At 33.3% G+C, this 26,133-nt stretch overlaps 3 protein-coding genes across 3 annotated transcripts; all 3 read left to right on the top strand.

Annotated features, from left to right (window-relative positions):
* Nucleotides 1-6,162: 6,162 nt before the first annotated feature.
* On the top strand, nt 6,163-15,802 carry LOC120164999 (probable leucine-rich repeat receptor-like protein kinase At5g63930). Its single transcript, XM_039174606.1, has 6 exons — nt 6,163-6,393; nt 7,905-8,152; nt 8,264-8,294; nt 13,593-14,370; nt 14,608-14,679; nt 14,904-15,802. Exons 1-6 carry the CDS (start codon nt 6,163-6,165, stop codon nt 15,800-15,802), a joined length of 2,259 nt encoding a protein of 752 aa, XP_039030537.1.
* Nucleotides 15,803-15,830: 28 nt separating this feature from the next.
* Nucleotides 15,831-16,467, top strand: LOC120165000 (receptor-like protein 38). Its single transcript, XM_039174607.1, has 2 exons — nt 15,831-16,209; nt 16,409-16,467. The coding sequence occupies exons 1-2, from the start codon at nt 15,831-15,833 to the stop codon at nt 16,465-16,467; spliced, it is 438 nt and encodes a 145-aa protein (XP_039030538.1).
* An 88-nt stretch (nt 16,468-16,555) lies between these two features.
* Nucleotides 16,556-17,352, top strand: LOC120164983 (probable LRR receptor-like serine/threonine-protein kinase At3g47570). The gene is made up of 2 exons (XM_039174596.1): nt 16,556-16,906; nt 16,998-17,352. Exons 1-2 carry the CDS (start codon nt 16,597-16,599, stop codon nt 17,342-17,344), a joined length of 657 nt encoding a protein of 218 aa, XP_039030527.1. The 5' UTR covers nt 16,556-16,596; the 3' UTR covers nt 17,345-17,352.
* Nucleotides 17,353-26,133: the final 8,781 nt, after the last annotated feature.

Below are 26,133 nucleotides of genomic sequence, written 5' to 3' on the forward strand. Positions count from 1 at the left end.
ATAAGGTCCAATCCCTTGATCTTTAACAATGGGGCAACGTCATCACAGTTAAAGACAAACACCAAATGTCGTTGTGGGATTATAACACAAAATTCGAGTTAGTGTAGATTTGAGAAGAAATTTTGTTCACGAGATATTCTAGATTTAAAAGGTTACAAATGTTTTAGTGAAGTGCTAAGCGAATATGTAATGATTTTTTTTTGGATAATTAAGATTTATTACCCAAAGAAACAATGTTTGCTACAAAAAAATCGATCAGAAAATTTACACTCTAATTACAAAAGAATGATCGGCTAAACGATATCCCAAGATATACAAATATTGGAGTTTACATATCCAGCCTATTTATCTTTTTCCCCCCAAGTTTAATTCCTACGAATTCTTTGACATTGCTAGGGATTTCTTCTCTTGTCCTTGAGGTTCCTTTGAATATTCGTCGATTACGTTCCTCCCACAAGCCAATAGATGTATTCTCTCAATAATCAATTGTCTTCTTTAGTCCATTTAGGAGAAGAATTTTCTGCCTCAAAAAAGAAGCATACGAGCAATCGAAGAACAAATTCGATCTAAAAGAGCCATCCATGCAATCAAACTATGCTTGGGAAGATGGTGAGGGGACCATATAAGGGAGTGCCAAGGGACTTTGTCTTTTTTCATTCTAATCTCCTGCCAAATTTCTCTAATGGTGAAGGCTCCTTTCGAAATAGTATCAAGAGTTTCAGTTCGTAGCTTCAGGATTCTGTTGATGCCCCAACTTAGAGTAGCAGAATTTACCATGCTCCAAAAATCATTCTCTTTAATCACAAGGAGAAAATCATTACATACATACATTACGTTTTTGAATATGTAATGATTTTCTCCTTGTGATGAAAGGACAAAAATCGATTGTCAAGTTTTATGCTCAAAAGAGTTTAATAATTTTAGATAATACATTTTTTTTTAATTTTTTCCCTCTGTGTCAGATGATAACATTGTTAGTGAAGATGTCTTGATATAATCAAGCAGAAGATGATTTCTTGTTAAACATAACAACTGTGAGAAACAAAAAAAAGAATGAAATTTCATGAACATAATGAAATTTGAAAAAGGGAGAGTTAAATCTCATATTGAATTATACAACACCCAAACAAAGTAGCATTGAGAACAAAAACAATACATATATTAGGGGATCTCCATATATGGTTTCGCCAATGGATCCTATAGCTTTGCTTTCCCACAACATTCAAGGTCGAGAGCGAAGACGATGGCAGTCTCGATTATATTCGGGACAGAAGCAGACATTAGGTTCTTGACATTCCATATCTGCAAAATTAATAGCCTTATAATTCCCATGTTCTATATAATTAAAACCATTTATTTAAATATATGTATATATTAATTTAATTGGATAACGAACACAAAGCATCCAAAAAAAATTTCCATGTGCGTTGAGATGTCATTTTACTGAAATTGGAGTATGTTAATATATATGTGTGTAAAACATAATTTAGAAAATAATTACTGTAAAAGTTTTAATATATCTATTTTACTTACCCCAGAGCTGCCGTGCTCGAGCCATGGTGAAAATGGAGATGAAAAGAGTGGAAGCGAGCAGAATGCATAGAATTGCAAATAATGCTTTCATTTTGGATATATTTATTACTAATTACTTGCTCCTTTGGGTTAAGCATCTCCACTGCTATTTGCAGGCCAACGAATTCAATTATTCAAATTTATAAAAACCAGCAAATTTGACAAAGGAAGGACTGAAGAAATTTCCATGGCTGAACTGAGGACTATTTCTTTAGTTTATATTCTCAATCGGAAAATTTAGAATTAACGGAGTGAAGAAGTTCCAAAATTCAAACCAAAGAAGCCTCAAATTTCCAATCAAATAGTAATTAATTAATAGCATTTGCCTTCATAAAGAATTATAGCGATCTATGTCAGTAGTAAAGTAGTATTAATGTCCATGTATCTAAGTTGACTAACCAATTCAGAAAACCAAAACCAAGAATTGATTTTTCACTTACCTTTAAGTTTGTGTCATAGTCTCTCTTTTAATTTCACCGTCTACGAAATCAAATCCCTTGACCTTTAACTATGGTGCAACGTCACCGTAGTAGAAGACAAGCACGTATAGGTCATTAAAATAAAATTCTTAAACTCTTATTTGGACCGTTCCGTTTATCAGTTCTTGAAAATTGAGAATTATATTAATCAATAGTTTCTCAAAATATAAGTCTAAATTAGTTTGAAGTCAATTGGCAACCATTGCTGGAAGTCAAACTCTTGAACAATCACATGTGAATCCAAACTTAACAATAAAAAAATATGTCGACAAGATTTAAGGTGGTCCCATAAATCACAAGTGTGGCAGCAATAAAACAAATGGCAGTAGCTACAAAAAAAAAAAACAAATTGAAGATAAGCACAAGCAAATTCAATCACGCAGCTAGAATATTTTAGAAACAAACATGAGGCGGCAACGAGAAATTGAGAAGCATCCAGAGTAAGTTAAGTCGGTTTAGTTTTCCTATATATACGTGTAATTTGTAGCAAAGGGTGTGTGTGTGAGTGAGAAAAGCAAAGTACGAGTGGGAGAAAAAATTAGAGAAAATTGAGAGAGCTTAGCAAAGCATAAAATAGTGAGGTTGTGTTTGTAAACTAGCCGCAGCTAGTATTGCAGTATTGTAATATTGAGAGTGTCGTTGTAAAATATTTTGTTTCGTATCAATAAAAATTTCTGAGAGTTATAAATTATTGTGAGCTCATCTACGCTTCCAGCAAGTGGTATCAGAGCCAGGTTCGAGTTCAACGTGGTGGAGAAGATGACCAACATGATTCAACCACAAATCCCGAGATTGACAAAGACAAATTATGGCAATTGGAGAATTCAAATGAAGGCGTTACTAGGCTCCCAAGATTGTTGGGATATCATCGAGGATGGTTACACCGAGCCTGAAAATGCAGCAGCAGAAGCAGTCCTGGCCAATGAAGAAAAGAAGGTATTGAAGGAATCCCGGAGAAAAGGTAAAAAAGCGTTGTTCTTTATTTTTCAAGGAGTAGACGAATCTACCTTTGAAAAAATTTCTGATGCAAAGACCGCAAAACAAGCATGGGAGATTTTGCAAAAATCTCTACAAGGTGCCGAAAAAGCAAAGAAGGTACGCTTACAAACTCTCAGAGCTGAGTTTGAGATGCTAAAAATGAAAAATACAAAAAATATCGATGATTATATTAGCCGTGTGAAAACGGTCGTAAATGAAATAAAAAGAAATGGCGAATCACTCGACGATGTTAGAGTGATGGAAAAAATTTTGCGGTCATTAACACAAAAATTTGATTACGTGGTGGTGGCAATCGAAGAATCAAAAGATTTATCCCAGATATCGATCGATGAGCTTGTGGGTTCACTTCAAGCCCATGAGCAGAAAATAAAACAAAATGAAGATTCTGAAAATTTGGAGCAAGCTCTACAAAGCAAGATGAATGTCAACGAAGGAAAAGCTAGCAGCAGCTACACAGAAGGACGAGGAAATCGTGGTGGTTATCGTGGAAGATATAGAGAAGGACGAGGAACTCATGGACGTGGTGGTCGATCATATAGCACCGATCAAATGAGTGAAAGCAATCTAACATAGGTCGTGGACGAGGATTCAGAGGCCGAGGTAGGGGCAAATATCAACAAGGAAGTAAATTCCAGGTACAATGTTATAATTGCAATAAGTATGGTCATTATAGTTATGAGTGTAGATCTGCTCCTAAACAAGAAAAAAGAAATAACGTAGCAGCAGCTGAAGAAGAAAAAATTGAAAAATCTCACGTATTCCTCACTTATAAAGGAAATGAAGAATTCAAGAAAAATATTTGGTATCTTGATAATTGTGCCAGTAACCATATGTGTGGCCAAAGGGAATTGTTTGTGAAATTAGATGAAACAGTCCATGAACGAGTAACGTTCGGAGATGACTCGCACGCAGAAATAAAAGGAAAAGGCAAAGTCATGATTACTCAGAAAAATGGAGAAAAGAAATATATTTCAGATGTTTATTATGTACCTGCTTTGAAAAGCAATATCATCAGTCTTGGTCAACTCCTGGAAAAAGGATATGAAGTGCAGATGAAGAATCGCTCGCTCGCCATCAAAAATAAAGAAGGAGAATTGATAGCCCAAGCTGATATAACTCGAAATCGTCTCTTTACAATTGATATCGAGTCAGGAGAAGTAATGTGCATAAAGACCGCGATCAAAGATGATTCATGGCTATGGCATCTAAGATATGGACATCTTGGATTTTCTGGATTGAAGCTGTTGTCAAAAACAAGCATGGTGAAAGGACTACCAGAGATCAACCCTCCAAATCAATTATGTGAGGCTTGCATCAAAGGGAAGCAACATAGACAAAGCTTTGAAGTTGGTAGATCCTGGCGTGCCCAAAGACTGCTGGAGATAGTACACACAGATATAGCCGGTCCTTTTGACATACCATCGCTTGGCGCTAACAGGTACTACCTAACTTTCATTGATGATTTTAGTAGAAAATGTTGGATTTATATCTTGAAAGAAAAGTCAGAAGCGCTGGAAAAATTGAAAGAATTTAAAGCAATGGCGGAAAAACAAAGCGGTCAATATTTGAAGATACTCAGATCAGATAGAGGAGGCGAATATACATCAAAGTTATTTGAAGAATTCTGCAAAGAGCATGGTATCATCCATCAGCTGACAGCCAGATACACGCCACAACAAAATAGAGTTGCAGAAAGGAAGAACCGCACAATCCTGGATATGGCGAGAAGCATGATAAAAGGTAAGCAACTACCGAGAAATTTCTGGGCTGAAGCAGTTCGATGTGCAGTTTATTTATTGAACCGATGTCCAACAAAAAACGTGAAGTATATGACGCCAAACGAAGCATGGAGTGGACAGAAACTAGGAGTTGGACACTCAAGATTTTGGATGCATCGCATATGCCCATGTTCCCGAACAGACCAGAAAGAAGCTTGATGACAGAGGAGAAAAATGTATTTTCATTGGCTATGATGAAAGAAGCAAAGCTTATAGATTATATAATCCTCTTACAAAGAAGATAATAATTTCAAGAGATGTCGAGTTCGATGAAGCAGACTATTGGAGATGGAACGAAGAGGAAAAGAAAGTTGAAGGACTATTTTTTGAAGATAAAGATGGTGATCTTATCAATCAAGATGAACAAGATGATGATCAAGATCCTCGACAAAATCTACCATCGTCGTCAAGCAGCAGCAGCGATGCCAGCAACATAATAGAAGATCGTGAAGCACCTCCCACAGAACTTCGAAGATCCACAAGAGAGAGAAGAATGCCAGAAAGGTACAACGATTATGAACTAAATAATGTTTCACTTTTCTGCTTGCTTGTGAACAGTGATCCAATAACATACGAAGAAGTGGTTGAAGATGACAAATGGAGGAATGCAATGGATGAAGAATTGCATCAATAGAAAGAAATGATACTTGGGAGCTAACAAGACAACCAGAAGGCCATAACCCAATTGGAGTAAAATGGGTTACAAGACAAAGATCAATAAAGAAGGAAATGTTGAGAAGTACAAAGCGAGGCTAGTTGTCAAAGGCTATAAACAAAGACAAGGAATAGACTAGATGAAGTATTTGCTCCAGTAGCAAGGATCGAGACCATCAGACTTCTCATAGCAGTCGCAGCACAAAAAGGATGGAAAATTTATCAAATGGATGTGAAGTCAGCATTTCTAAATGGCTACTAGAAGAAGAAGTTTATATTGAGCAACCACCTGGATACATTAAAAAGGGACATGAAGACAAAGTTTACCGATTGAAGAAAGCTCTATATGGTTTGAAGCAAGCCCCGAGAGCATGGAACACGAGGATTGATGAATATTTCCAGAGAAATGGGTTCATGAAGAGTCCATACGAGCATGCCTTATACACAAAGAAAAATGAAGACGGTGATATCATGATCGTGTGCTTATATGTGGACGACATGATTTTCACAGGAAATAATCCAGGTATGTTCAATGATTTTAAGAAAGCTATGACTAAAGAATTTGAAATGACAGATATTGGAGAAATGTCATACTTCCTTGGAGTTGAAGTGAAGCAAATGCAAGAAGGAATATTATATCACAAAAGAAGTATGCAGAAGAAATTTTAAGAAAATTCAGAATGGAAGATTGCAAGCCGGTAGCCACTCCAGCAGAACCAGGAGTCAAATTAAGTGTGAATTCAACAAGAGAGCAAGTGAATCCGACGTTGTTCAAAAGCATAGTTGGAAGTCTAAGGTCTGACTATCACACGACCAGACATAATATACGCTGTGGGATTGGTAAGCAGATCATGGAGCATCCGAAACAGATCATTGGAGTGCAGCAAAAAGAATCCTCAGATATGTCAAAGGTACAACAGGTTATGGTTATTCTACACGCATTCAGAAAATTCGAAGCTGGTTGGTTATTCTGATAGTGATTATGGGGGAGACTTAGACGATCGGAAAAGCACAACTGGATATCTCATATCGGCTCTGCAGTATTTTCATGGTCATCAAGAAGCAACAAACAGTAGCTCTTTCAACATGTGAAGCAGAATACATAGCCGCAGCAGCGTGCACTTGCCAAGCAATGTGGTTAAGGAATATTTTGAACGAGCTAAATTTGGCGCAAGAAGAACCAACTACAATCTATGTCGACAACAAGTCTACAATTTCCCCTGCCAAGAATCCAGTCTCTCATAGCCGAAGCAAGCATATTGATACAAAGTATCACTTTATACGAGAGCAGGTGAAGAACAAAAATGTGGAGCTAATTTACTGCAGAACTGAAGATCAACTAGCAGATATTTTCACAAAGCCATTGAGAGCAGATATATTCAACCGACTCAAAGAGAAGCTCGGAATGGAAAGTCGAGTTTGAGGGGGAGTGCTGGAAGTCAAACTCTTGAACAATCACATGTGCATCCAAACTTAACAATAAAAAAATATGTCGGCAAGATTTAAGGTGGTCCCATAAATCACAAGTGTGGCAGCAATAAAACAAATGGCAGCAGCTACAAAAAAAAAAAACAAATTGAAGATAAGCACAAGCAAATTCAATCACGCGGCTAGAATATTTTAGAAACAAACATGAGGTGGCAACGAGAAATTGAGAAGCATCCAGAGTAAGTTAAGTCGGTTTAGTTTTCCTATATATACGTGTAATTTGTAGCAAAGGGTGTGTGTGTGAGTGAGAAAAGCAAAGTACGAGTGGGAGAAAAAATTAGAGAAAATTGAGAGAGCTTAGCAAAGCATAAAATAGTGAGGTTGTGTTTGTAAACTAGCCGCAGCTAGTATTGCAGTATTGTAATATTGAGAGTGTCGTTGTAAAATATTTTGTTTCGTATCAATAAAAATTTCTGAGAGTTATAAATTATTGTGAGCTCATCTACGCTTCCAGCAACCATTTCTCTTTATACATGTATCAATCTAGTGATGTTGTGTGATGTTGAAAGCTACTGTTAAGACAAGGAGAAAACCACCGAAAAACATTAAAAATAAAAATTATTCGCGTGTTCCAAGTTTAGGAGTTAAACTGATAAAGAATAATAAAAGGGGCTAAGTGAAATTTTCACTAGCTTAGAGGGGATGTTTTAGTTATTATAAGACCTTCAATTAACAATGGACGTGTGCAGAAATGCATGGGTCCATTATATTGTATATAAGAATGTATTATCAGGCTATTTCGGTTGTGCCTTCCTTTGTAGCTTGACAAACACCATTTCCATTGACTCAACCACCCAAAATCAAATGGCGAACACTTTCCTCAACTTGACTCTTCTCATCATCTTCCATTTTTTTCTGACCACTCTTTCCAAGAACTTAACCACCATTCTTACAGACCAGTTCGCTCTTCTTGCATTGAAACCATGTTATCCAGGATCCTGGAAATGTGTTGGCAACCAATTGGTCATCTTCTACTCCTGTTTGCAATTGGTTTGGTGTCAGCTGCGGATCCAACCACCGCAAAGTCACAGCTCTAAACCTTACTGGTTTGGGATTTGTAGGCACCCTTCCACCCCACTTAGGAAATTTATCATTCCTTTCTCTTCTTTCAATCAAAGATAACAGTTTTCAGATTACCAGTCCAGTTATCAAATTTGCACCGGATGAAACATATAGACTTGGGTAACAACAGCTTCAGTGGAGAAATCCCATCGTGGTTAGGATCATTAACTCAACTTCAGGTGTTGCGTCTGTACTACAACAACTTCAATGGTGTTATCCCATTCTCTTTAGGATACTTGCAAAAGCTGGAGGAGTTGAGCTTGTATGGAAACAAGCTTTCGGGTTCAATACCCTCCTAAGCTGACCCGACCTATAAAATTGAGTGAAACCGACTCAAGTCAACATTATTTATGACCTGAAGTCCTGAACGGTGGTGATTCGAAACCGACTCAAGTCTGAATTGGTGTTGACCTCAACCCGAGTTAGACCTAGAAATTGTGGATCTGAACCCAACCTCTACCCGATCTGAGAATTACCTAAACCCGAATTGAAACGATAATATGATAACTGAACCCGACCTGCATCTGACTGATATGAATTTGAACCCAAATATTAACATGGTAAATAACTGGTATTACCCGTCCTGTTATCAACCTGACCTGCTATAAACTTTACATGTAATTGATTCAACCTGTAAATAATCCAACTTGTTATTAACCAGATCTGATATTTACCTGATTTGATATTTACATGACTTGTAAGTTACAATTGATGAAGTTGTGAGATTTTGAATTTATAATAAACTATGATAATTAATATAATTACTTTTAAAAGTTAAAACAAATTGTTAGTTATGATAATTAAATTAATAAATTTATTTTCTATATTAATTATAATTCTTATATTATAAATCTTAATTATAATCATTAAATTAATTTCATTAAATAATTTTTTATTGAACATGATTTTAATAGATTATAAAATTAATTTAAATATTTATAAATTTAATTTATTTTATGTAATAATTAATTAATATTTTAAATATAATTTAACATAAAATTTTAAAATATACAAGATGAGTTTATTTGAGATTATATATTTATAAAGTGAGTGGTGGGAGGAAAGCTTTTTAAAATAAATATTTTTTTGTGTGTGGGGAAAAATTGATTTTATTTGGGAGTTTAGAGAGAAATTGGGTAAAATTTGGGAAATTGGCGCCAATTGGGTCTCCAATAAGATTTTTTGGGTTAATTAAGTACTCGCTTCTCCAACGATCATTATTTTCCTACTTTGTAAATTGGTTTTTGATTTATTTCATTTTACTCATGGTCTAATTGTAAATCTCTTTTTAAGTTTTCAATTCAATGCAATTTAATCATATATACATTCTAATTACTTTATTTTTCCCTTCTTTCTTAATGTGCATAATTATTAAATATAAATGTTAATTTAGTATATTTTATTTTAGTCACTCATGTTTAATTATATACTATATATGCTTATTTATTTATATATATATACTTAAGTACATACTTATGTATATAGTTAATACTTATACATATACATATACATATATACATACATACACTTTATATTTTATATAAATATATATATATATATATATATATATATATATATATATTATACATATGTTATAAATATTATGAATACTTATATTATATGCATAATTAAATGTACAATATATACATATATGTATTATATTATCTAACATTCATCATACATATTATATTATGTATAATATTCAGTCTATTTTACAATTTTTTCACATTTTAAAATTATTTCAATTTAATCCCTCTGTGTTGTTTAATTCATTTAATTTTTAATTTTTAATTTCATATTTATTCAATTTAGTCTTTAAAATTATATTTGTATCTGAAATTGGACCATACTTATTTATATTTTTGTAATTTACTTCATACCCTATAAATCACATAATAAACTTCATTTCAAATTTTAGAAATTATATTATAATTTCCAAACCTATAAACTTTTTGATAATCGTCGTTTTGTTATCAAAATAATTTTGTCTTCTTAATTAAATAGAAATGAAAATGTAGTATAGAGAAACAGAGTCAATCCACAAGGACTATGGTTTTTGTGATTTAGTAAAACAATTTATTGATTTTAGGACAAGATCGAATTTCAGGTAAAGTTGAAAATATTTTAAAAAAATAGATAATAATAAATAAAAGGGAAATAATAAAATAATAAATATTAATGGTAATAAATAAAAAAGGGTTTTAAATTGTTTAAAGAAGTATAATCAAATAAAAATTAAATAAACAATTTCCATCATTTTAAAATGTGGTAATAATATTTTTAAGCTTAAATTATCATCCTTCAAAATTTCTCAAAATTTCTATTCGATCCGATTTATCGAATTTTTATCGGACTTTAACACTTTATGGCTTTTAACACAAATTCCGAATCGAAAATCCGATTCCCACCAAAACGCCATTATTGAGGGTTAACTATTCATTTATGGAAATAAAAATTCTTTTGGGAGAATTACCATTTTGTTCCCTAAACTTTTCCTAATTTTACACTTTGGACACTAAACTTTCAAAAATTATGTTTTGGTCACTAACCAAAATTTGGGGTATTACATTCACCTAAGAAACAAACTAAAATTAAGTAAAACGAGAATTATAACGTGACTATTGTAAAAACTTTAAAACTAAAAAGGTGATTAAAATGACATCAATATAAAATAAAATTCGTGGAAGACTAGATTTAATGTGATTTAACCTTGTCTATTTTTATGGATAAAAAAATAAATAATTTATTATAAACACAGAGATCAGAAAAATTTAAAAAAAATTTAAAATTTCATTTATGTCAAAACTCGAAATATATCTCAAAACCTGATGTACTAAAAACGTTTATTTCAACATTTTTTTAAGATTCATCTGTACAACTAATATCCTAAAAATTACAGAAAACATTGATTAGGGAAGTAAAAAGCTGACCCGACCTATAAAACTGGCTCGAGTCAAAATTGTTTGTGACTTAAGCGGTGGTATTTTAAACCAACTCGAGTCTGAACTGGTGTTGACATCAACCCGAATTGGACCTGAAAATTGTGGATATGAACCCCCTCTACCAGATCTGAGAATTACTTGAACCCGAATTGAAACAATAATATATAACCAAACCCGATCTGCATCCGATTGATATGAACCCGAACTCGAGATTAACTGACAAATAATTGGTATTACTCTACCTATTATCAACCTGACATGTAATTGACTCAACCTGTAAATCATCCAACTTGTTATTGACCATATATGATATTTACCTGACTTATAAGTTACAATTGATGAAGTTGTGAGATTTTGAATTTATAATAAACTATGATAATTAATATGATTACTCTTGAAAGTTAAAACAAATTATTAGTTATGATAATTAAATTAATAAATTTATTTTCTATATTAATTATAATCCTTATATTATAAATCTAATTATAATCATTAAATTAATTTCATTAAATATTTTTGTTGAACATGATTTTATTAGATTATATAAAATTAATTTAAATATTTATAAGTTTAATTTATTTTTCATGTAATAATTAATTTATAATTTAAATATAATTTAACATAAAATTTTAAATAATACATATAAGATGAATTTATTTGAGATTAAATATATATATTATTTAAAGTGAGTTGTGAGAGAAAGTTTTTTAAAATAAATATTTTTTTGTGTGTGGAAAAAATTGATTTTATTTGAGAATTTAGAGGAAAATTTGAAAAATTTGGGAAGAGAGAGAAATTGGAATTTAGAGAGAAATTGAGCAAAATTGGGAAGTTAGCACCAAGTAGGTGTCCAATAAGATTTTTGGGCTAATTAGGCTCGAAATCTTCCAACAATTATCATTTTTCTACTTTGTAAATTGGTTTAGATTTCTTTCATTTTAGTCATGGTTTAATTGTAAATATCTTCTTGAATTTTCAATTTGATGCAATTTTATCTTGAATACATTCTAATTACTTTTAATTTTCCCTTCTTTCTTTAATGTGCATAATTATTAAATATAAATGTTAATTTTAGTATCTTTTATTTTCACTCATGTTTAATTGTATACTTATATATTATATACTTTATATATATACCCACATGTATAAATATAAATATATATACATGCATCATACATATTACATATTACATACATAGCATGAGTATACAAATATATAAATATATAATATATAAGTATATAAACTATATAGTATATAGTTTATTTATTTTTGGTACACAAAAGTTTAAGTCAGGAGTGACTCCCTCAATCCAAGGTCAGGGCATACCTAAGTCCCAATTGTGATTTGCATAGGAATTTACAAATTGCTTACCAAGAGTGACATGTAGGATTCGAACTTGGCCTTACAAACTCAAATTCCTGAATCTCAACCACTTGTGCCAACACCCATTGGCATGTTATATAGTTTATATACTTATACTTTATACTTTATATATTTTATACTTTATATATATATATATATATTATTCTTATATATATATACTTATATATTATATACATATATTATAAGTCTAATGTATACTTATATTGTATACATATATTATATATTATTCTTATATATATAGACACGTGAAGGACTGAAGAAATTTCCATGGTTGAACTGAGGACTATTTCTTTAATTTATATTCTCACTTGGAAAATTTATAATTAACGGAGTGAAGAAGTTCCAAAATTCAAACCAAAGAAGCCTCAAATTTCCAATCAAATAGTAATTAATCAATAGCATTTGTCTTCATAAAGAATTATAGCGATCTATGTCAGTAGTAAAGTAGCATTAATGTCCATGTATCTAAGTTGACTAACAAATCCAGAAAAACAAAACCAAGAATTGCTCTTCACTTACCTTAAAGTTTGTGTCATAGTCTCTCTTTTAATTTCTCCGTCTACGAAATCAAATCCCTTGACCTTTAACTATGGTGCAACGTCACCGTAGTAAAAGACAAGCACGTATAGGTCATTAAAATAAAATTCTTAAAATCTTATTTGGACCGTTCCGTTTATCAGTTCTTGAAAATTGAAAATTATATTAATCAATAGTTTCTCAAAATATAAGTCTAAATTAGTTTGAAGTCAATTAGCAACCATTTTTCTTTATATATGTATCAATCTAGTGATGTTGTGTGATGTTGAAAGCTACTGTTAAGACAAGGAAAAAACCACCGAAAAACATTAAAAAATAAAAATTATTCGCGTGTTCTAAGTTTAGGAGTTAAACTGATAAAGAATAATAAAAGGGGCTAAGTGAAATTTTCACTAGATTAGAGGGGATGTTTTAGGTATTATAAAACCTTCAATTAACAATGTACTTGTGCAGAAATGCATGGGTCCATTATATTGTATATAAGAATGTATTATCAGGCTATTTCGGTTGTGCCTTCCTTTGTAGCTTGACAAACACCATTTCCATTGACTCAACCAACCAAAATCAAATGGCGAACACTTTCCTCAACTTAACTCTTCTCATCATCATCTTCCATTTTTCTCCACCACTCATCAAACTTAACCACCATTCTTACAGACCAGTTCGCTCTTCTTGCATTGAAAGACCATGTTATCCAGGATCCTGGAAATGTGTTGGCAACCAATTGGTCATCTTCTACTCCTGTTTGCAATTGGTTTGGTGTCAGCTGCGGATCCAACCACCGCAGAGTCACAGCTCTAAACCTTACTGGTTTGGGATTTGTAGGCACCCTTCCACCCCACTTAGGAAATTTATCATTCCTTTCTCTTCTTTCAATCAAAGATAACGGTTTTCATGGCAGAATACCAGTCCAGTTATCAAATTTGCACCGGATGAAACATATAGACTTGGGTAACAACAGCTTCAGTGGAGAAATCCCATCGTGGTTAGGATCACTAACTCAACTTCAGGTGTTGCGTCTGTACTACAATAACTTCAATGGTGTTATCCCATTCTCTTTAGGATACTTGCAAAAGCTGGAGGAGTTGAGCTTGTATGGAAACAAGCTTTCGGGTTCAATACCCTCCTTCGTCTTCAACATATCTTCGTTGAAAGCTATTGATGTAGGCAGCAATATGTTCACCGGTTCCATACCCTTTGTTCCAATCGATTTGCCTCAGCTTGAATTCATCAATTTCTACGTCAATAATCTCACTGGTCATTTTCCAGACGATATGTTTGATCGTCTTCCGAATTTGAAAGATTTGTACTTGAGTAATAACATGCTTTCAGGAAGAATTCCAGCTAGTTTATTCAAGTGCACAAAATTACGAAGTTTATCCTTATCAGATAACCACTTGGAGGGGGGTCTACCTGTAGAAATTGGGAATTTGAGCATGCTTCAATTCCTCTCTATTGCTAAGAACCACTTTCAAGGTAATACTATATTTTAATGATCAAATCAAACATGGAACTGAAAATATAAAATAAGTCATATGACGTGTTTTATTTGGTTAGAGGACCATTTAAAAAAAAAATCAAAACAGTAATTCAAAAAAATTCAAAACATAAAAAGTGTATACTTTAGGGATCATTTTAAACATTGAACCTTTAATTTATTATGAAGAAATGTAGAGGAATTCTAGATCTGATGTGTGAATTTTATAATTGCAGGTGAAATTCCAAAACAAATTATGAATTTAACTCTTCTTAGTGAGTTTGATTGTTCCCGTAACAACTTTACAGGTGATGGTTCCTAGTTTTTTTTTTGTCTTGCATAAATTTTGAATTCATGACCCATCAATTTTTTATCTATTTTCTCTAATAATATTAAGTAAATAATGACGTGAATATAACTGTTATTATACTCATAGGTTATAAAATCATATATTGTCACTACATAAAACTCTCTTCCTCCCAGTTTCCTTCCATATTGGTCTGATGTATTTGTCTGATAAAATTTATGTCAGGTACAATACCAGAACAGATTGGCAACCTAAAGAATCTGGAATTTTTGAGTGCGGGAGACAATAATTTTGTCGGTCAAATTCCTCCCGTTATGTTTAATATGTCGACTCTGTCTACCATTTCTTTTGAAAGTAATCAGCTCTCGGGCAGTCTTCCATCAAACACGGGGCTTTGGCTTCCCAACCTGGAGGAGTTATATCTTGCAAATAATCGACTCGTTGGTCCATTCCCAATGTCCATTTCCAATGCCTCTCAGCTTACTATTCTTGACATTTCTGATAATTTATTTTCAGGGTCCATCCCCGACACTCTTGGAAATCTGAGAAATTTAAAGAGACTCAACTTGGATGTTAATAATCTAACTTCTTCAAGATTGAGCTTTCTTTCTTCTTTGACAAGTTGCAGAGGCTTGGAAATCTTGGACTTCAGCGACAACGTATTGATCAGCGGTGAACTTCCAGGTTTGGTCGGAAATCTCTCGGATTCTTTTCAGAGATTCTCTGCTTCAAAGTGCAACATCAGTGGCAGCATCCCGAGTGGATTTGGCAACTTGAGTCACTTGATAGACATAAAGTTTGATGACAATAAATTGACAGGGATGATTCCTACTACCATCGGAGGATTAAAAGAGCTGCAAAGTCTTTCTCTTGGGGACAATCAGTTAGAAGGACCATTCCCATCTGAGTTATGTCAGCTAAACAAGTTGGGATTCTTGGTCTTTTCGAACAACAAATTGTCTGGATCGATACCTACTTGCTTGGGTAATCTCATTTCCTTGAGACAAATACTCCTTGGCTCTAATATGTTTTCTTCTTCAATACCTTCAACCTTGACAGGGCTTACTAATCTCCTGATCCTGAACTTATCTTCAAAATTCTCTCACTGGTCCTCTTCCAATTGATATTGGAAACTGGAAAGATGTGAATATCATGGATTTGTCGAACAATCAGTTCTCGAGTGATATCCCTACTGGAGTGGCAGAACTCGATGACCTCTCTTATTTTTCCTTATCTAATAATAGAATCACAGGTTCTATTCCTGATTCATTTGGTGAATTTTGGGGCTTGGAATCCTTGGATTTGTCGAGAAATATTTTATCCGGAGAGATTCCCAAGTCCTTGGAGAAACTCCGTTTTCTCAAATATTTCAATGTATCTTTCAATAGGCTTGAAGGAGAAATTCCTGATGGAGGAACATTTGGAAACTACTCGATTGAATCATTTAAGGGGAATGGAGCATTGTGTGGTGCAGCTCGACTTCATATTCCAAGCTGCAACACTACACCTCATAGAAATTCCAAGTCAAGAAGTAAGCTCATAACATACGTAGCCATAGCACTGTCGATTGCCTCTACAATTTTGGTGGTGGCTCTAATTTTCATTATATTCCGAAGTAGGAAGAAGAAAGAAACATTGGAAACTCAAGAAGACTTGCTACCTTTAGGAATGTGGAGACGATTTTCATACCAAGAGCTTCATCGGGCAACTGATGGATTCAATGATGGCAGATTGCTTGGTAGCGGAAGTTACGGTTCAGTATACAGAGGGACTCGCCCAGATGGAATGACATTTGCCGTAAAAGTCTTCAAGTTAGAGTTAAAAGGAGCCTCCAAAAGCTATGACATTGAATACGAAGTTCTTCTCAACATTCGTCACCGAAATTTAACCAAAATCATCGGTCGGAGCTCCAATAATCATGATTTTCAGAGCCTTGATACTTGAGTTTATGCCCAATGGGAGCCTTGATAAATGGTTGTATTCCAGCAATCATTTTCTGGATATCCAACAAAAGTTGAACATACTGATAGATGTTGCATCTGCTCTCGAGTATCTCCATCATGGTCGTACAACACCTGTGGTTCATTGCGATTTAAAGCCCAGCAATGTTCTATTAGATGAAGATATGGTTGCGCATTTAAGCGATTTCGGAATCGCAAAACTCTTATGCGAAGAGGATTCAATGATCCAAACCATGACCCTTGCAACCTTTGGATATATGGCACCAGGTGAGGTTCTTCTTCTTCTTCTTTAAATAGTTTGTAACATATCTTTTTTATTGAATATTGATAATTTTTTTTTATATAAATTCATATGTAGAGTATGGATCAGAAGGAATTGTTTCGATAAAAGGTGATGTTTATAGTTTCGGTATTCTTATGATGGAAACTATCATGAGAAAGAAGCCTACAGATGAAATGTTTTCCAAACAAATGAGCTTGAGGAGATTGGTGAAAGAGACGTTAACATCTATGGTAAACCAAGTTGGAGACACCAATTATGTAAGCACTGCTGGGAGGAAACATGTAGCAGCCAACATTTGTGCATTATCAGTTCTGCAAGTTGCCTTGGAGTGTTCTGTGGAGATACCAGGTGAAAGGCTTGACATGAAACAAGTTATTACAAAGTTAGAAAAGATCAAACTCAACTTCTTGAAAGATATTTAATGAGTCTGATGAAGAAGGCATTTGTTAAAATCCTTGAATATTTTAGTTTAACCATCCAAGAAGATTTTAGTTTAACCATCCAAGAAGATATATATTTTTTATCATAAAATTCTCTAACAGGAATGGGAAGAAACACAAGTTAACGTATTTTCTTTTGAGACTACCACTTCTTTATATTTATAATTTTATCTATCATCAAATTATAAATATAGCCTATGATATTTACTTTTTGTTTTTATGATACTTTAATACCCCATATATAACATAATTATTCATTTAGTTTTATATTATACATTATACATATTTGTCCACAATTACCAAGTTTAATCCAATAATACATTATTGATATCTATTTGGAGACTTTTATAGATCAAAGATAGCTTTCATATGATCTCGAATAAATTTAATCATTTCTTCAAATTTTTTGAACGATTTGAGATCAAAAGATCAACTCTCGCCAAGTTTAGAGCAACATAAAAAAACGGTTTAATACAAAAATAAGTGATCAAATTATGTTTCGAAAAACGTTTTAGTGTCCAAAGAATTTTTCGTTAAAAAGTTAAAAATAGGTGTATGATGGTTTAAACGTTATATTTTTAGGTGTCCGGACATTAACCGCCGTTAAAAATTCCCGTTAAGTGACACATGTCATATTCTGATAATTTTTAGATTTTATTTAAAAAAATTTAAAAATAAAAATATTTTTTATAAAAAAACAGAAGCAACAGCCCCCACTCTCCCCCTTCTCCCTTTCATAGCCGTCGGCTAGCCAGAGGTGATCATCACCGCCACCGTCATTAGCACAGGTATCGACCCCCAATCAAAACCCCGTTGACCTTTCCTCTTAATATGCCAATGTTTACTGTAGAGAAATGTTCAAAGGTTCGTTGGATACCATCTCCGTTCTTCATCGATTCCGCTCGATTTCGATGTGCATAAGCCACACCATCGCCGCCATTTGAACCGCTGTACAATTCCGATCAAAACTCAATCGTTCGACGATGACAATGATGTCCGGAGATAGCTGACGATCGTTTGGGTTGGGAAATTGAAATTGGGAATTAAAGATTTGGATTTTGGATTTTAAGGACGACGATTGATCAATGGGTGGGTGACAACGGGTGAATGACCATTCAACGATGACGATGGTGGTCAGAGATGACCGGCAATGGTTGGTAATTGGGGTTAAAATGAGAGATTTAAGTTTTTTAAGATTTTTTATAATTTCAGAAAAAATGGGTGTTTAGCGAAAAATGTTATATTTTTAATTAAAAAATATATTTTTATTATTAAAAAATTAAAAAAATAAAACATTAGGCACCTAAACATTTAATTGAGGAAACATTAGTAAACTATTTTTAACAAAAAAAATTTAAGCGTTAAAACATTTTTTTAGGTATAATTTAAATAATTATTTTTGTATTAAGCCAAAAATATAAAACTTTAAACGGAGGCATTTAAATGAAAGATTGATGATGCTTATATATAAAATTAGTTTTTATATATCGATTTGATTTCAAAGGAAAAAACCATACCTTACCAGTCAAATGCGTGCCAGTATAGGCAACCATTCAAGTGTGTTATACAGCTCATCTTGCACAATATTTTTGTTGGGAACTTGAGATGAATATTTAATGTTCTTTAACTGTGATGACGTTGCACTATTGCTATAGGTCAATGGATTTGACTTTGTAGACAGTGAAATCAGAAAGAGAGACTATGACACAAATTTCAAGGTAATGAAAGAGCAAATTATAAAATTATTGGTTGTTTTTCTGGATTGGTGAGTCAAATTAGATACATGGACTTTGATATTACTCACATACGTCACTATCATCTTTTTATAAAGACCACGGTTTTACCCAAAAATATCTTAAGAATCAAAAATTATTTGTCACTCATTTATTGATAAAATTTTATTCATTATTTGACATGAACGAAAGGTGCATATCACCAAACGTGTATTCTCTGAATTTTCGTCCGAGTTAATTTAATGCGGGCAAAACGTGGATCATTGTGGTAAAGTTGACACGCGGAGGAAGAAGCAGATCACCATATGTGACTTTTATTATTTACCCTGAATTATTGGATATTCTATTATTATCCGAGCCTTAAAGTTAAGTGACTCACCCATCACCCTCTCCTATAAATACTCTCGAATACAAACATCAAACCACACCAAAATTACTTTTACGTTCTTCTTTATATCAATTCCTTGTATCACGTTAAGTAGATTTTGTTATAGTTTTTAGAATGTAAAATTATTTTTTTATTATATTATATTTATTTTATATTTAATTATTTAACCAATTTTTTGTATTAACTATTTCGTATTATTTTTTGTGATTGTAAAATGAAAGATGAGATCAAATATAGAGACATTTTGTTGATACGGTAATAATATTAAATTGTGTTATTTAATTTACAGTGAACTTTTTTTAAATTTTTTAGCATTAGTTAATATTTTAATTTGTATACTATTTATTTAATTAGGAGTATTTCAGCTATTATTTTTGCAGATATAAGACTCTCAATCTTTTTAACTTTCAAACTCTCAAAATGAGGCGTATTTCAACTATTATTTACTATGATGGAGAAATCCGGGAAGATGAAACCGACGTTTTCTTCGCATCAAATCATTTTGTCAGAATATTCTTCAAGAGAAACATCACTCTTGAGGAGCTGATCACTAAAATTTCAAGGAAGTTTCATGTTAGAAGTATTAGAAGAATATTCTCACTTCATTACATATTTTCAACTGCAATATTTTTGTTAACTTATACAGCGTTCGAACTCTCTAACGATGACGATGTTGCTATAATGGTTGATTCTTAGAATCAAAATTCAGACTCTGATACAGAAATGTATGCGACATTTTTTGAAGTGTCTGCAGTTCGTGGTATGTCATTATGCTCCCACTATGGCTGGCTCAACAAGCTGATCCAGTTGACAACCCAACTCAAGTAATGTGTAATGATTTTAACTCGTTAATGGGAAATCCACAACCTGGTATCATCCCATCAAGTTCAATGGGGAGACATTCATCACCAACTTGTTGCGATCTCTATCGAGGTGGCTCTATGAACAATTCGTATGGAAACATCGCTTCAAGTTCAAGGGGAAGACATTCATCTGCCAATTTTTTTGACTTGAATATGGGGATACCCTCGACACAACAATGTATTCAGTACCCATTTGACACGATACCTTCAAGTTCCAGGGGAGACATTCAACTACGAGCTTCTTCGACCTCAATGTCAAGATGGCTGCGACACAAGACTCAGTTCAAAACCCATATGACATGATGCTTTAAGTTCAAGGGGAATGCATTCAACTACCAGCTTATTCGACCTAAATATTGACATTATAGAGGAACCATCATCTCCACCAAAAGAACATCTTCGTGAGCTAGGTGAGGATGGTGCTGAGACTGAACTATTCGTTGAGCCAGAATCACCACAATTCAACATGAACTCCGATAATGATGATGTATATCAAGTTCCCACAAATACGATACACATTGAACCTTCAACATACATGTATGAAGTTGACTATGGTTCAATGTATTGGCCAAAATTTGCGGATATACCTAATATTGGTGACTATGGATTTAATTCATCAGTCGATGATAGTGAGTTATATATCGGAATGAAGTTTTCATCGAAAGAAGAAGCGATGATTGTAATTAAGAATTACAATATTTGTAATTCTGTTCACTCCAGAGTCGATCGATCCACTACCGAAAATTATGTATGCTATTGTGTCCAATGTGATAACTGATGCAACTGGATGGCTCGTGTATCGAAGAGGAAGAGGAAAAATAACATATGAGAACTAACAGTATACAAAGGTCCTCATACATATTGTGCTAGAGAGATCAACCAGGATCATCCCAACTTTAACTGTGACATTATCTGCCAAGCCATCATGCCCATGGTCAAAGCAAGCTCTCAAATAGCCATTGCGGTGCTGATTTCAATTATACAGTCTCAATATGGGTACACCGTCTCTTACAGGAAAACATGGAAGGCAAAGCAGAATGTCATTAAAAAAACTTCATGGTGAGTGAGATTCATCTTACAATGAACTACCAAGATGGTTTAGGGTAGTGCGCAGACTGAATCCTATGATAATAGTCGACTTTGAAACTTGCCATGCATACCACAATGATTGAGTGTTTCGCGATCGAGTTCATTTCTACTGGCTTTTTTGGACTTACCCACAGTGCATTAATGATGTGAAATACTGTAAACTTGTGATCCAAATTGATGGGACATTCTTGTATGGAAAATACAAGGAAATTCTACTATTGGCAGTTGTCTAAGATGGTAATCGCAACATTCTTCCAATTACTTTTGCCCTTATTGATGGAGAAGATACAAATTCTTGGGGTTTTTTCCTCAAAAACTTACGCTTACATATTGTCACGAGGGGAAAAGTTTGTGTCATTTCATATCGCGGAGCTGGGATCAAAGAAGCAATGAATTCTTTAGGTCCAATGTGGCAATCACCCTATGTCCAACATCGGTACTGTATCCGACATATTGTCACGAACTATCATGGAAAGTACAAGAAGAATGATGAACGATAATTACTTGTACGCATGGGTATGTTACAATTCCTAATTTCACTTCTCCATCATTTTAATTTTTTTATGGGAACTTAACATTAAGTACTACATTTGACGCTCTAGTTACGACTTACTTTCTTAAACTTTTGAGTCCATGCTTCAAGATTTGCAAGGAAAAATAAGCAATGATACAATTACATCATCCTTATCAATTAAGAAATGTGGATAAATGCATATGATGGTGGATATCGATATGGACACATGACGACCAACTTGGCCGAGACTATCAATTCGAACTTAAATGGGGTGTCATTTACTAATAACATTTTTAGTTAAAATGAAGTATTTTCGTTTGGGGTGCTTTTTTCCAAGCTCGGGGACAAGCTGAAACTTGGATACAAAATGGTCATGTTTATCACCCAAGATTAGTTGTAGATCTACAAAAAAGAATTGATGTTTTAAATGGAATGTCTGTAACAAGTTTCTCTCGAACCCATGAATTATTTAGTGTCACATAAATGTCACGACCTCTTTAAGGGATTGAAACTAACTCGTTCAGAGTTAATCTACAAGACAGGTGGTGTGACTGTGGGTTTTTTCAAGCTCTGAAGTTTCTATGCTCCCATGTCATAACAGCTTGCTCTTATACCCGTCAAGATTATAACCTTTTTTGGATCTCGTATACCAACTTTCATAAATATTTATGGTATATGAATTTGAGTTTCCCCCATAGTTAATGCGGAAGACCCAGGTGAGTTTTAGAATTGGCTTCTAGTTGTACCATATCCGTCCTTATTAAGGGAGACAGATCGTCCAAAATCCACTCAAATTCATTGTGATATGGATATTAGAGAGACGTCCAAAGAAAACAAAATATGTGGGCATTGTAGAAACCTAGGCCATAATAGGAAAAATGTCAATCTTTTTTATCATTACATAACCATTGATGTTGTGACGATGAAATTGTTGTTTATGAAATCTCAGCTTGTGTTATTTCATTTTTGTTTTCCTTGCATTAATGTCATTTGAGCATCACTAAATAATGAGTTACTCAAGTAAAAATTAAGAAAAAACATTACAAACTAAATAATAAAAACCATAAAAATAATTAAATACAAACATTAAATACAAAACGATACAATTCAAATAATTAAATAATTAAAATATTAACAAACAAAATAAATAAAAGGTCAATAATTAAATAAAAACATTACATTTGTTGATAAATAAATAAAATTAAATTAAAACATTACATACTAAACAAGTTTATCGTTTTTTACATCTTGAATGTGTTCCACAGAGCGATGATTGTCTATTTCAATGAGGGTTTCTTCGTATAAGTTGTTCTTCCTCCTCACTCTCATTGTCATCGTCATCATCATCAACAGTAGCATCTACATTTTGCTGATAAGGGATGGATGATAATGTAGCACCTTCATAGAATAAGGACCTTGGAGGTGTATGACTAACCATCCCATCGCTCATAGAAAACTGTGAAAAACTGTGAAAACATTGACATTGATGACTGCGAAAACTTGGCCAAAGATGGATGAGTCTGTGGTGAAACATCACCTGCCAAATAAGTAGCATATGAAGCCCACGCAAAATCTACATGCATAGAACTATAATATCCGTCAGGAGGTGTCATAAAACCCTATAATATCCGACTACGGTGGCATCTGAAACAACTACGGAATGTAAACCAATGTAGATGATGGCTGGTGTGATGGTTATGGTGCTGCAGCTGAGGATGAACCGAAAGCTTCTATTCTCCATCCATGTAAACAGTTATCGTGCTTCCTCGGAAAGTAGGAATGACTTTTTGTTCGTGTTAAACCACTGATAATAATCATCCGTAACTGAATAATGATCCACATAAATTGGCTACCTATGGGGAATACGTCTACGTTGATCCTCCTAGATCATTACCACTCATTGTGCTTTATCATCCATCTGACTTCTTTTTTGCCCCCATTTATCGATGTTATGCAAATGGTCGAGATTCCTAGGTGCTTCAGGAATAGATTGTACGAAACCAAATTGGTGAAGCACACAATCAGTGGGATGCCACTTGATAATATCATAACATAATAGAGGGGCTACCACCATCCTACATCTAATGGGCCATTTAAGTGAGGTGAGATGTAATGCCTCATTTCTTCAGTAGCATAAGTAGGCTATTGAAACTAAAACAAATATATATAATTCTTATCAAAATAATATTTTAATTATATAACGATAATTAAAGGTAAGTAATAAAATTTAAATACATACCCGTGTACCATTTTTGTGATTAATGAGTAACTGAATTTCTTTCAATTCGTCTGGTATATCACGATGATCTTTCCTTATACACGACCACCTATTCACTATAAAAAAGATTTCATTATATACTCAAAATATTATTTATATACGAACTCAGTATTGAAATTACCTCAACAATAACAGGAAGACTAACAGGTTTTTCAGACTGGACATAAAAAGAGCATGCAATACCACGCCCATGACTACAGAAGAATGGGACATCCGCCGATAGTATTTTTTCGATAATCAGATGTTCGACACATTTCTCTATACAAAGATGTCAAAACCGTGAAGCCCCAACTAAATGAGTCGACAACTCAAAAGTTTACGAAGTGACGCAACCACATTCAATGAACTTGGTTGCGAGATTTATTGGGCATCAAAATCCCTCTTATGAGTCATAATATGCAAGCCTAGATGAATATTTTAGCATGTTCCTTGGAACAGTTGTCGCTCAACTGTCGAAAATATATAGTCAACCATGATAACAATATTCGACCATCGTTGAAATTAGGCAGAATACCTCCAAGATAGTCATCGCACAAAGAATGTCAATCACCATCCGCCACACCAGAAATGACATCTCCATCTACTGGAAGCCTCAAATGTAAAAAAACATCCTCTAGCGTAATAGTGCACTCCTCACACGGTAGATGGAATGTGTGTGTCTCTGGTTTTCACCTCTCAATCAGTGCATAAATAAGGTTGGATTCAAGGTTACAATGCCCTTCATATCTAGCTATATAACCGAATCCAGTCTCGGCTAAATACAACCATACATGATTCAGTATCTTTAACTTAGCGTTACGAATAAATGGATCTAATATACGTTCATTCTCTTAATTAAATAAATAGTATACAAATTAAAATATAAACTAATATTAAAAAATTAAATAAATAAAACATTCACAATAATTAACATAATAAATTTAAAATTGTTACCGTATCTGCAAAATGACTCGAGATATGATCTTTATCTAAACACATTAACTCGCCTTCCACTTTATAACTGCAAAACATAAAACAATTAGCACAGTAAAATATAATAAAATAATAAACTATTTAATGATTATAATATAATCAAAATAATTTTACCTTCTAAAAACAATAACAGAACCCACTTGAAGCTTGTTAGAATGAATGATAAAAATAAGAAAGATAGTGTTTTTTGTGTGTGTGGTTTGAGAGTTGTATGATGTGGTATTTATAGGGGGAGAAGTAGGTGATAATTAAGGGTGATCGACAGATGGTTGAGGGTATTTATGGAAGGCACGGATGGTGCGTGTTAACTTTACCACGATGGCGTGGATGGTGATCCGCGCTTTGCCAATGTTACGTCAACTTTAATGAAAACCCAGGAAATGCGCGTTTAGTGATCCGCAACTTTCATCTATGTCAACAAATGAGTGTTAGACTAGTAAAATTTGGTCAATGGATGTATGACAAATAATTATTAATTCTTTAGGTGTTTTTTTTGGGTAAAAACTCCTATAAAGATAAGTTATTAACTAATTACTATTTGATTAGAAATTTGAACTTCCTTTGGTTTGAATTTTGGAATTTCTTCACTCCATTAATTCTAAATTTTTCCAAGTGAGATAATATAGATTACTTGGTTCTGCCATGGAAATTTCATCAGTCCTTCCTTTGTCAAATTTCCTGGTTTTTATAAATTTGACTAATAGAGAATTTGTTAGAAACATTGGAAATTTGAGCTGGTTAACATCCAGCTGACATATATCACTATATTTTTTCAGTAAAGACACATGTTATTTATTAATTACAATTTGATTAGAAATTTGAGCTTTCTTTAGTTTGAATTTTGGAATTTCTTCACTCCGGTAATTTTAATTTTTTTCCCAAGTGAGAGAATATAAACTAAAGAAATAGTACTTAGTTCTGCCATGGAAATTTC

Source organism: Hibiscus syriacus, unplaced genomic scaffold (assembly GCF_006381635.1).
Source record: "Hibiscus syriacus cultivar Baekdansim isolate YM2019G1 unplaced genomic scaffold, ASM638163v2 tig00111565_pilon, whole genome shotgun sequence".
Taxonomy (NCBI): Eukaryota; Viridiplantae; Streptophyta; class Magnoliopsida; order Malvales; family Malvaceae; genus Hibiscus; species Hibiscus syriacus.

Bases quoted from the DNA above. Each gene is read 5' to 3' on its own strand.
- LOC120164999 (XM_039174606.1), top strand. From the start codon at position 6,163: ATGGAAGATTGCAAGCCGGTAGCCACTCCAGCAGAACCAGGAGTCAAA. The intron at 6,394-7,904 runs GTACAACAGGTT...CATGTTATCCAG, and splicing joins AATCCTCAGATATGTCAAAG to GATCCTGGAAATGTGTTGGC. The intron at 8,295-13,592 runs GTATGGAAACAA...CATGTTATCCAG, and splicing joins AAGCTGGAGGAGTTGAGCTT to GATCCTGGAAATGTGTTGGC.
- LOC120165000 (XM_039174607.1), top strand. From the start codon at position 15,831: ATGGATTTGTCGAACAATCAGTTCTCGAGTGATATCCCTACTGGAGTG. The intron at 16,210-16,408 runs GTAAGCTCATAA...CAATGATGGCAG, and splicing joins TAGAAATTCCAAGTCAAGAA to ATTGCTTGGTAGCGGAAGTT.
- LOC120164983 (XM_039174596.1), top strand. From the start codon at position 16,597: ATGATTTTCAGAGCCTTGATACTTGAGTTTATGCCCAATGGGAGCCTT. The intron at 16,907-16,997 runs GTGAGGTTCTTC...ATTCATATGTAG, and splicing joins CTTTGGATATATGGCACCAG to AGTATGGATCAGAAGGAATT.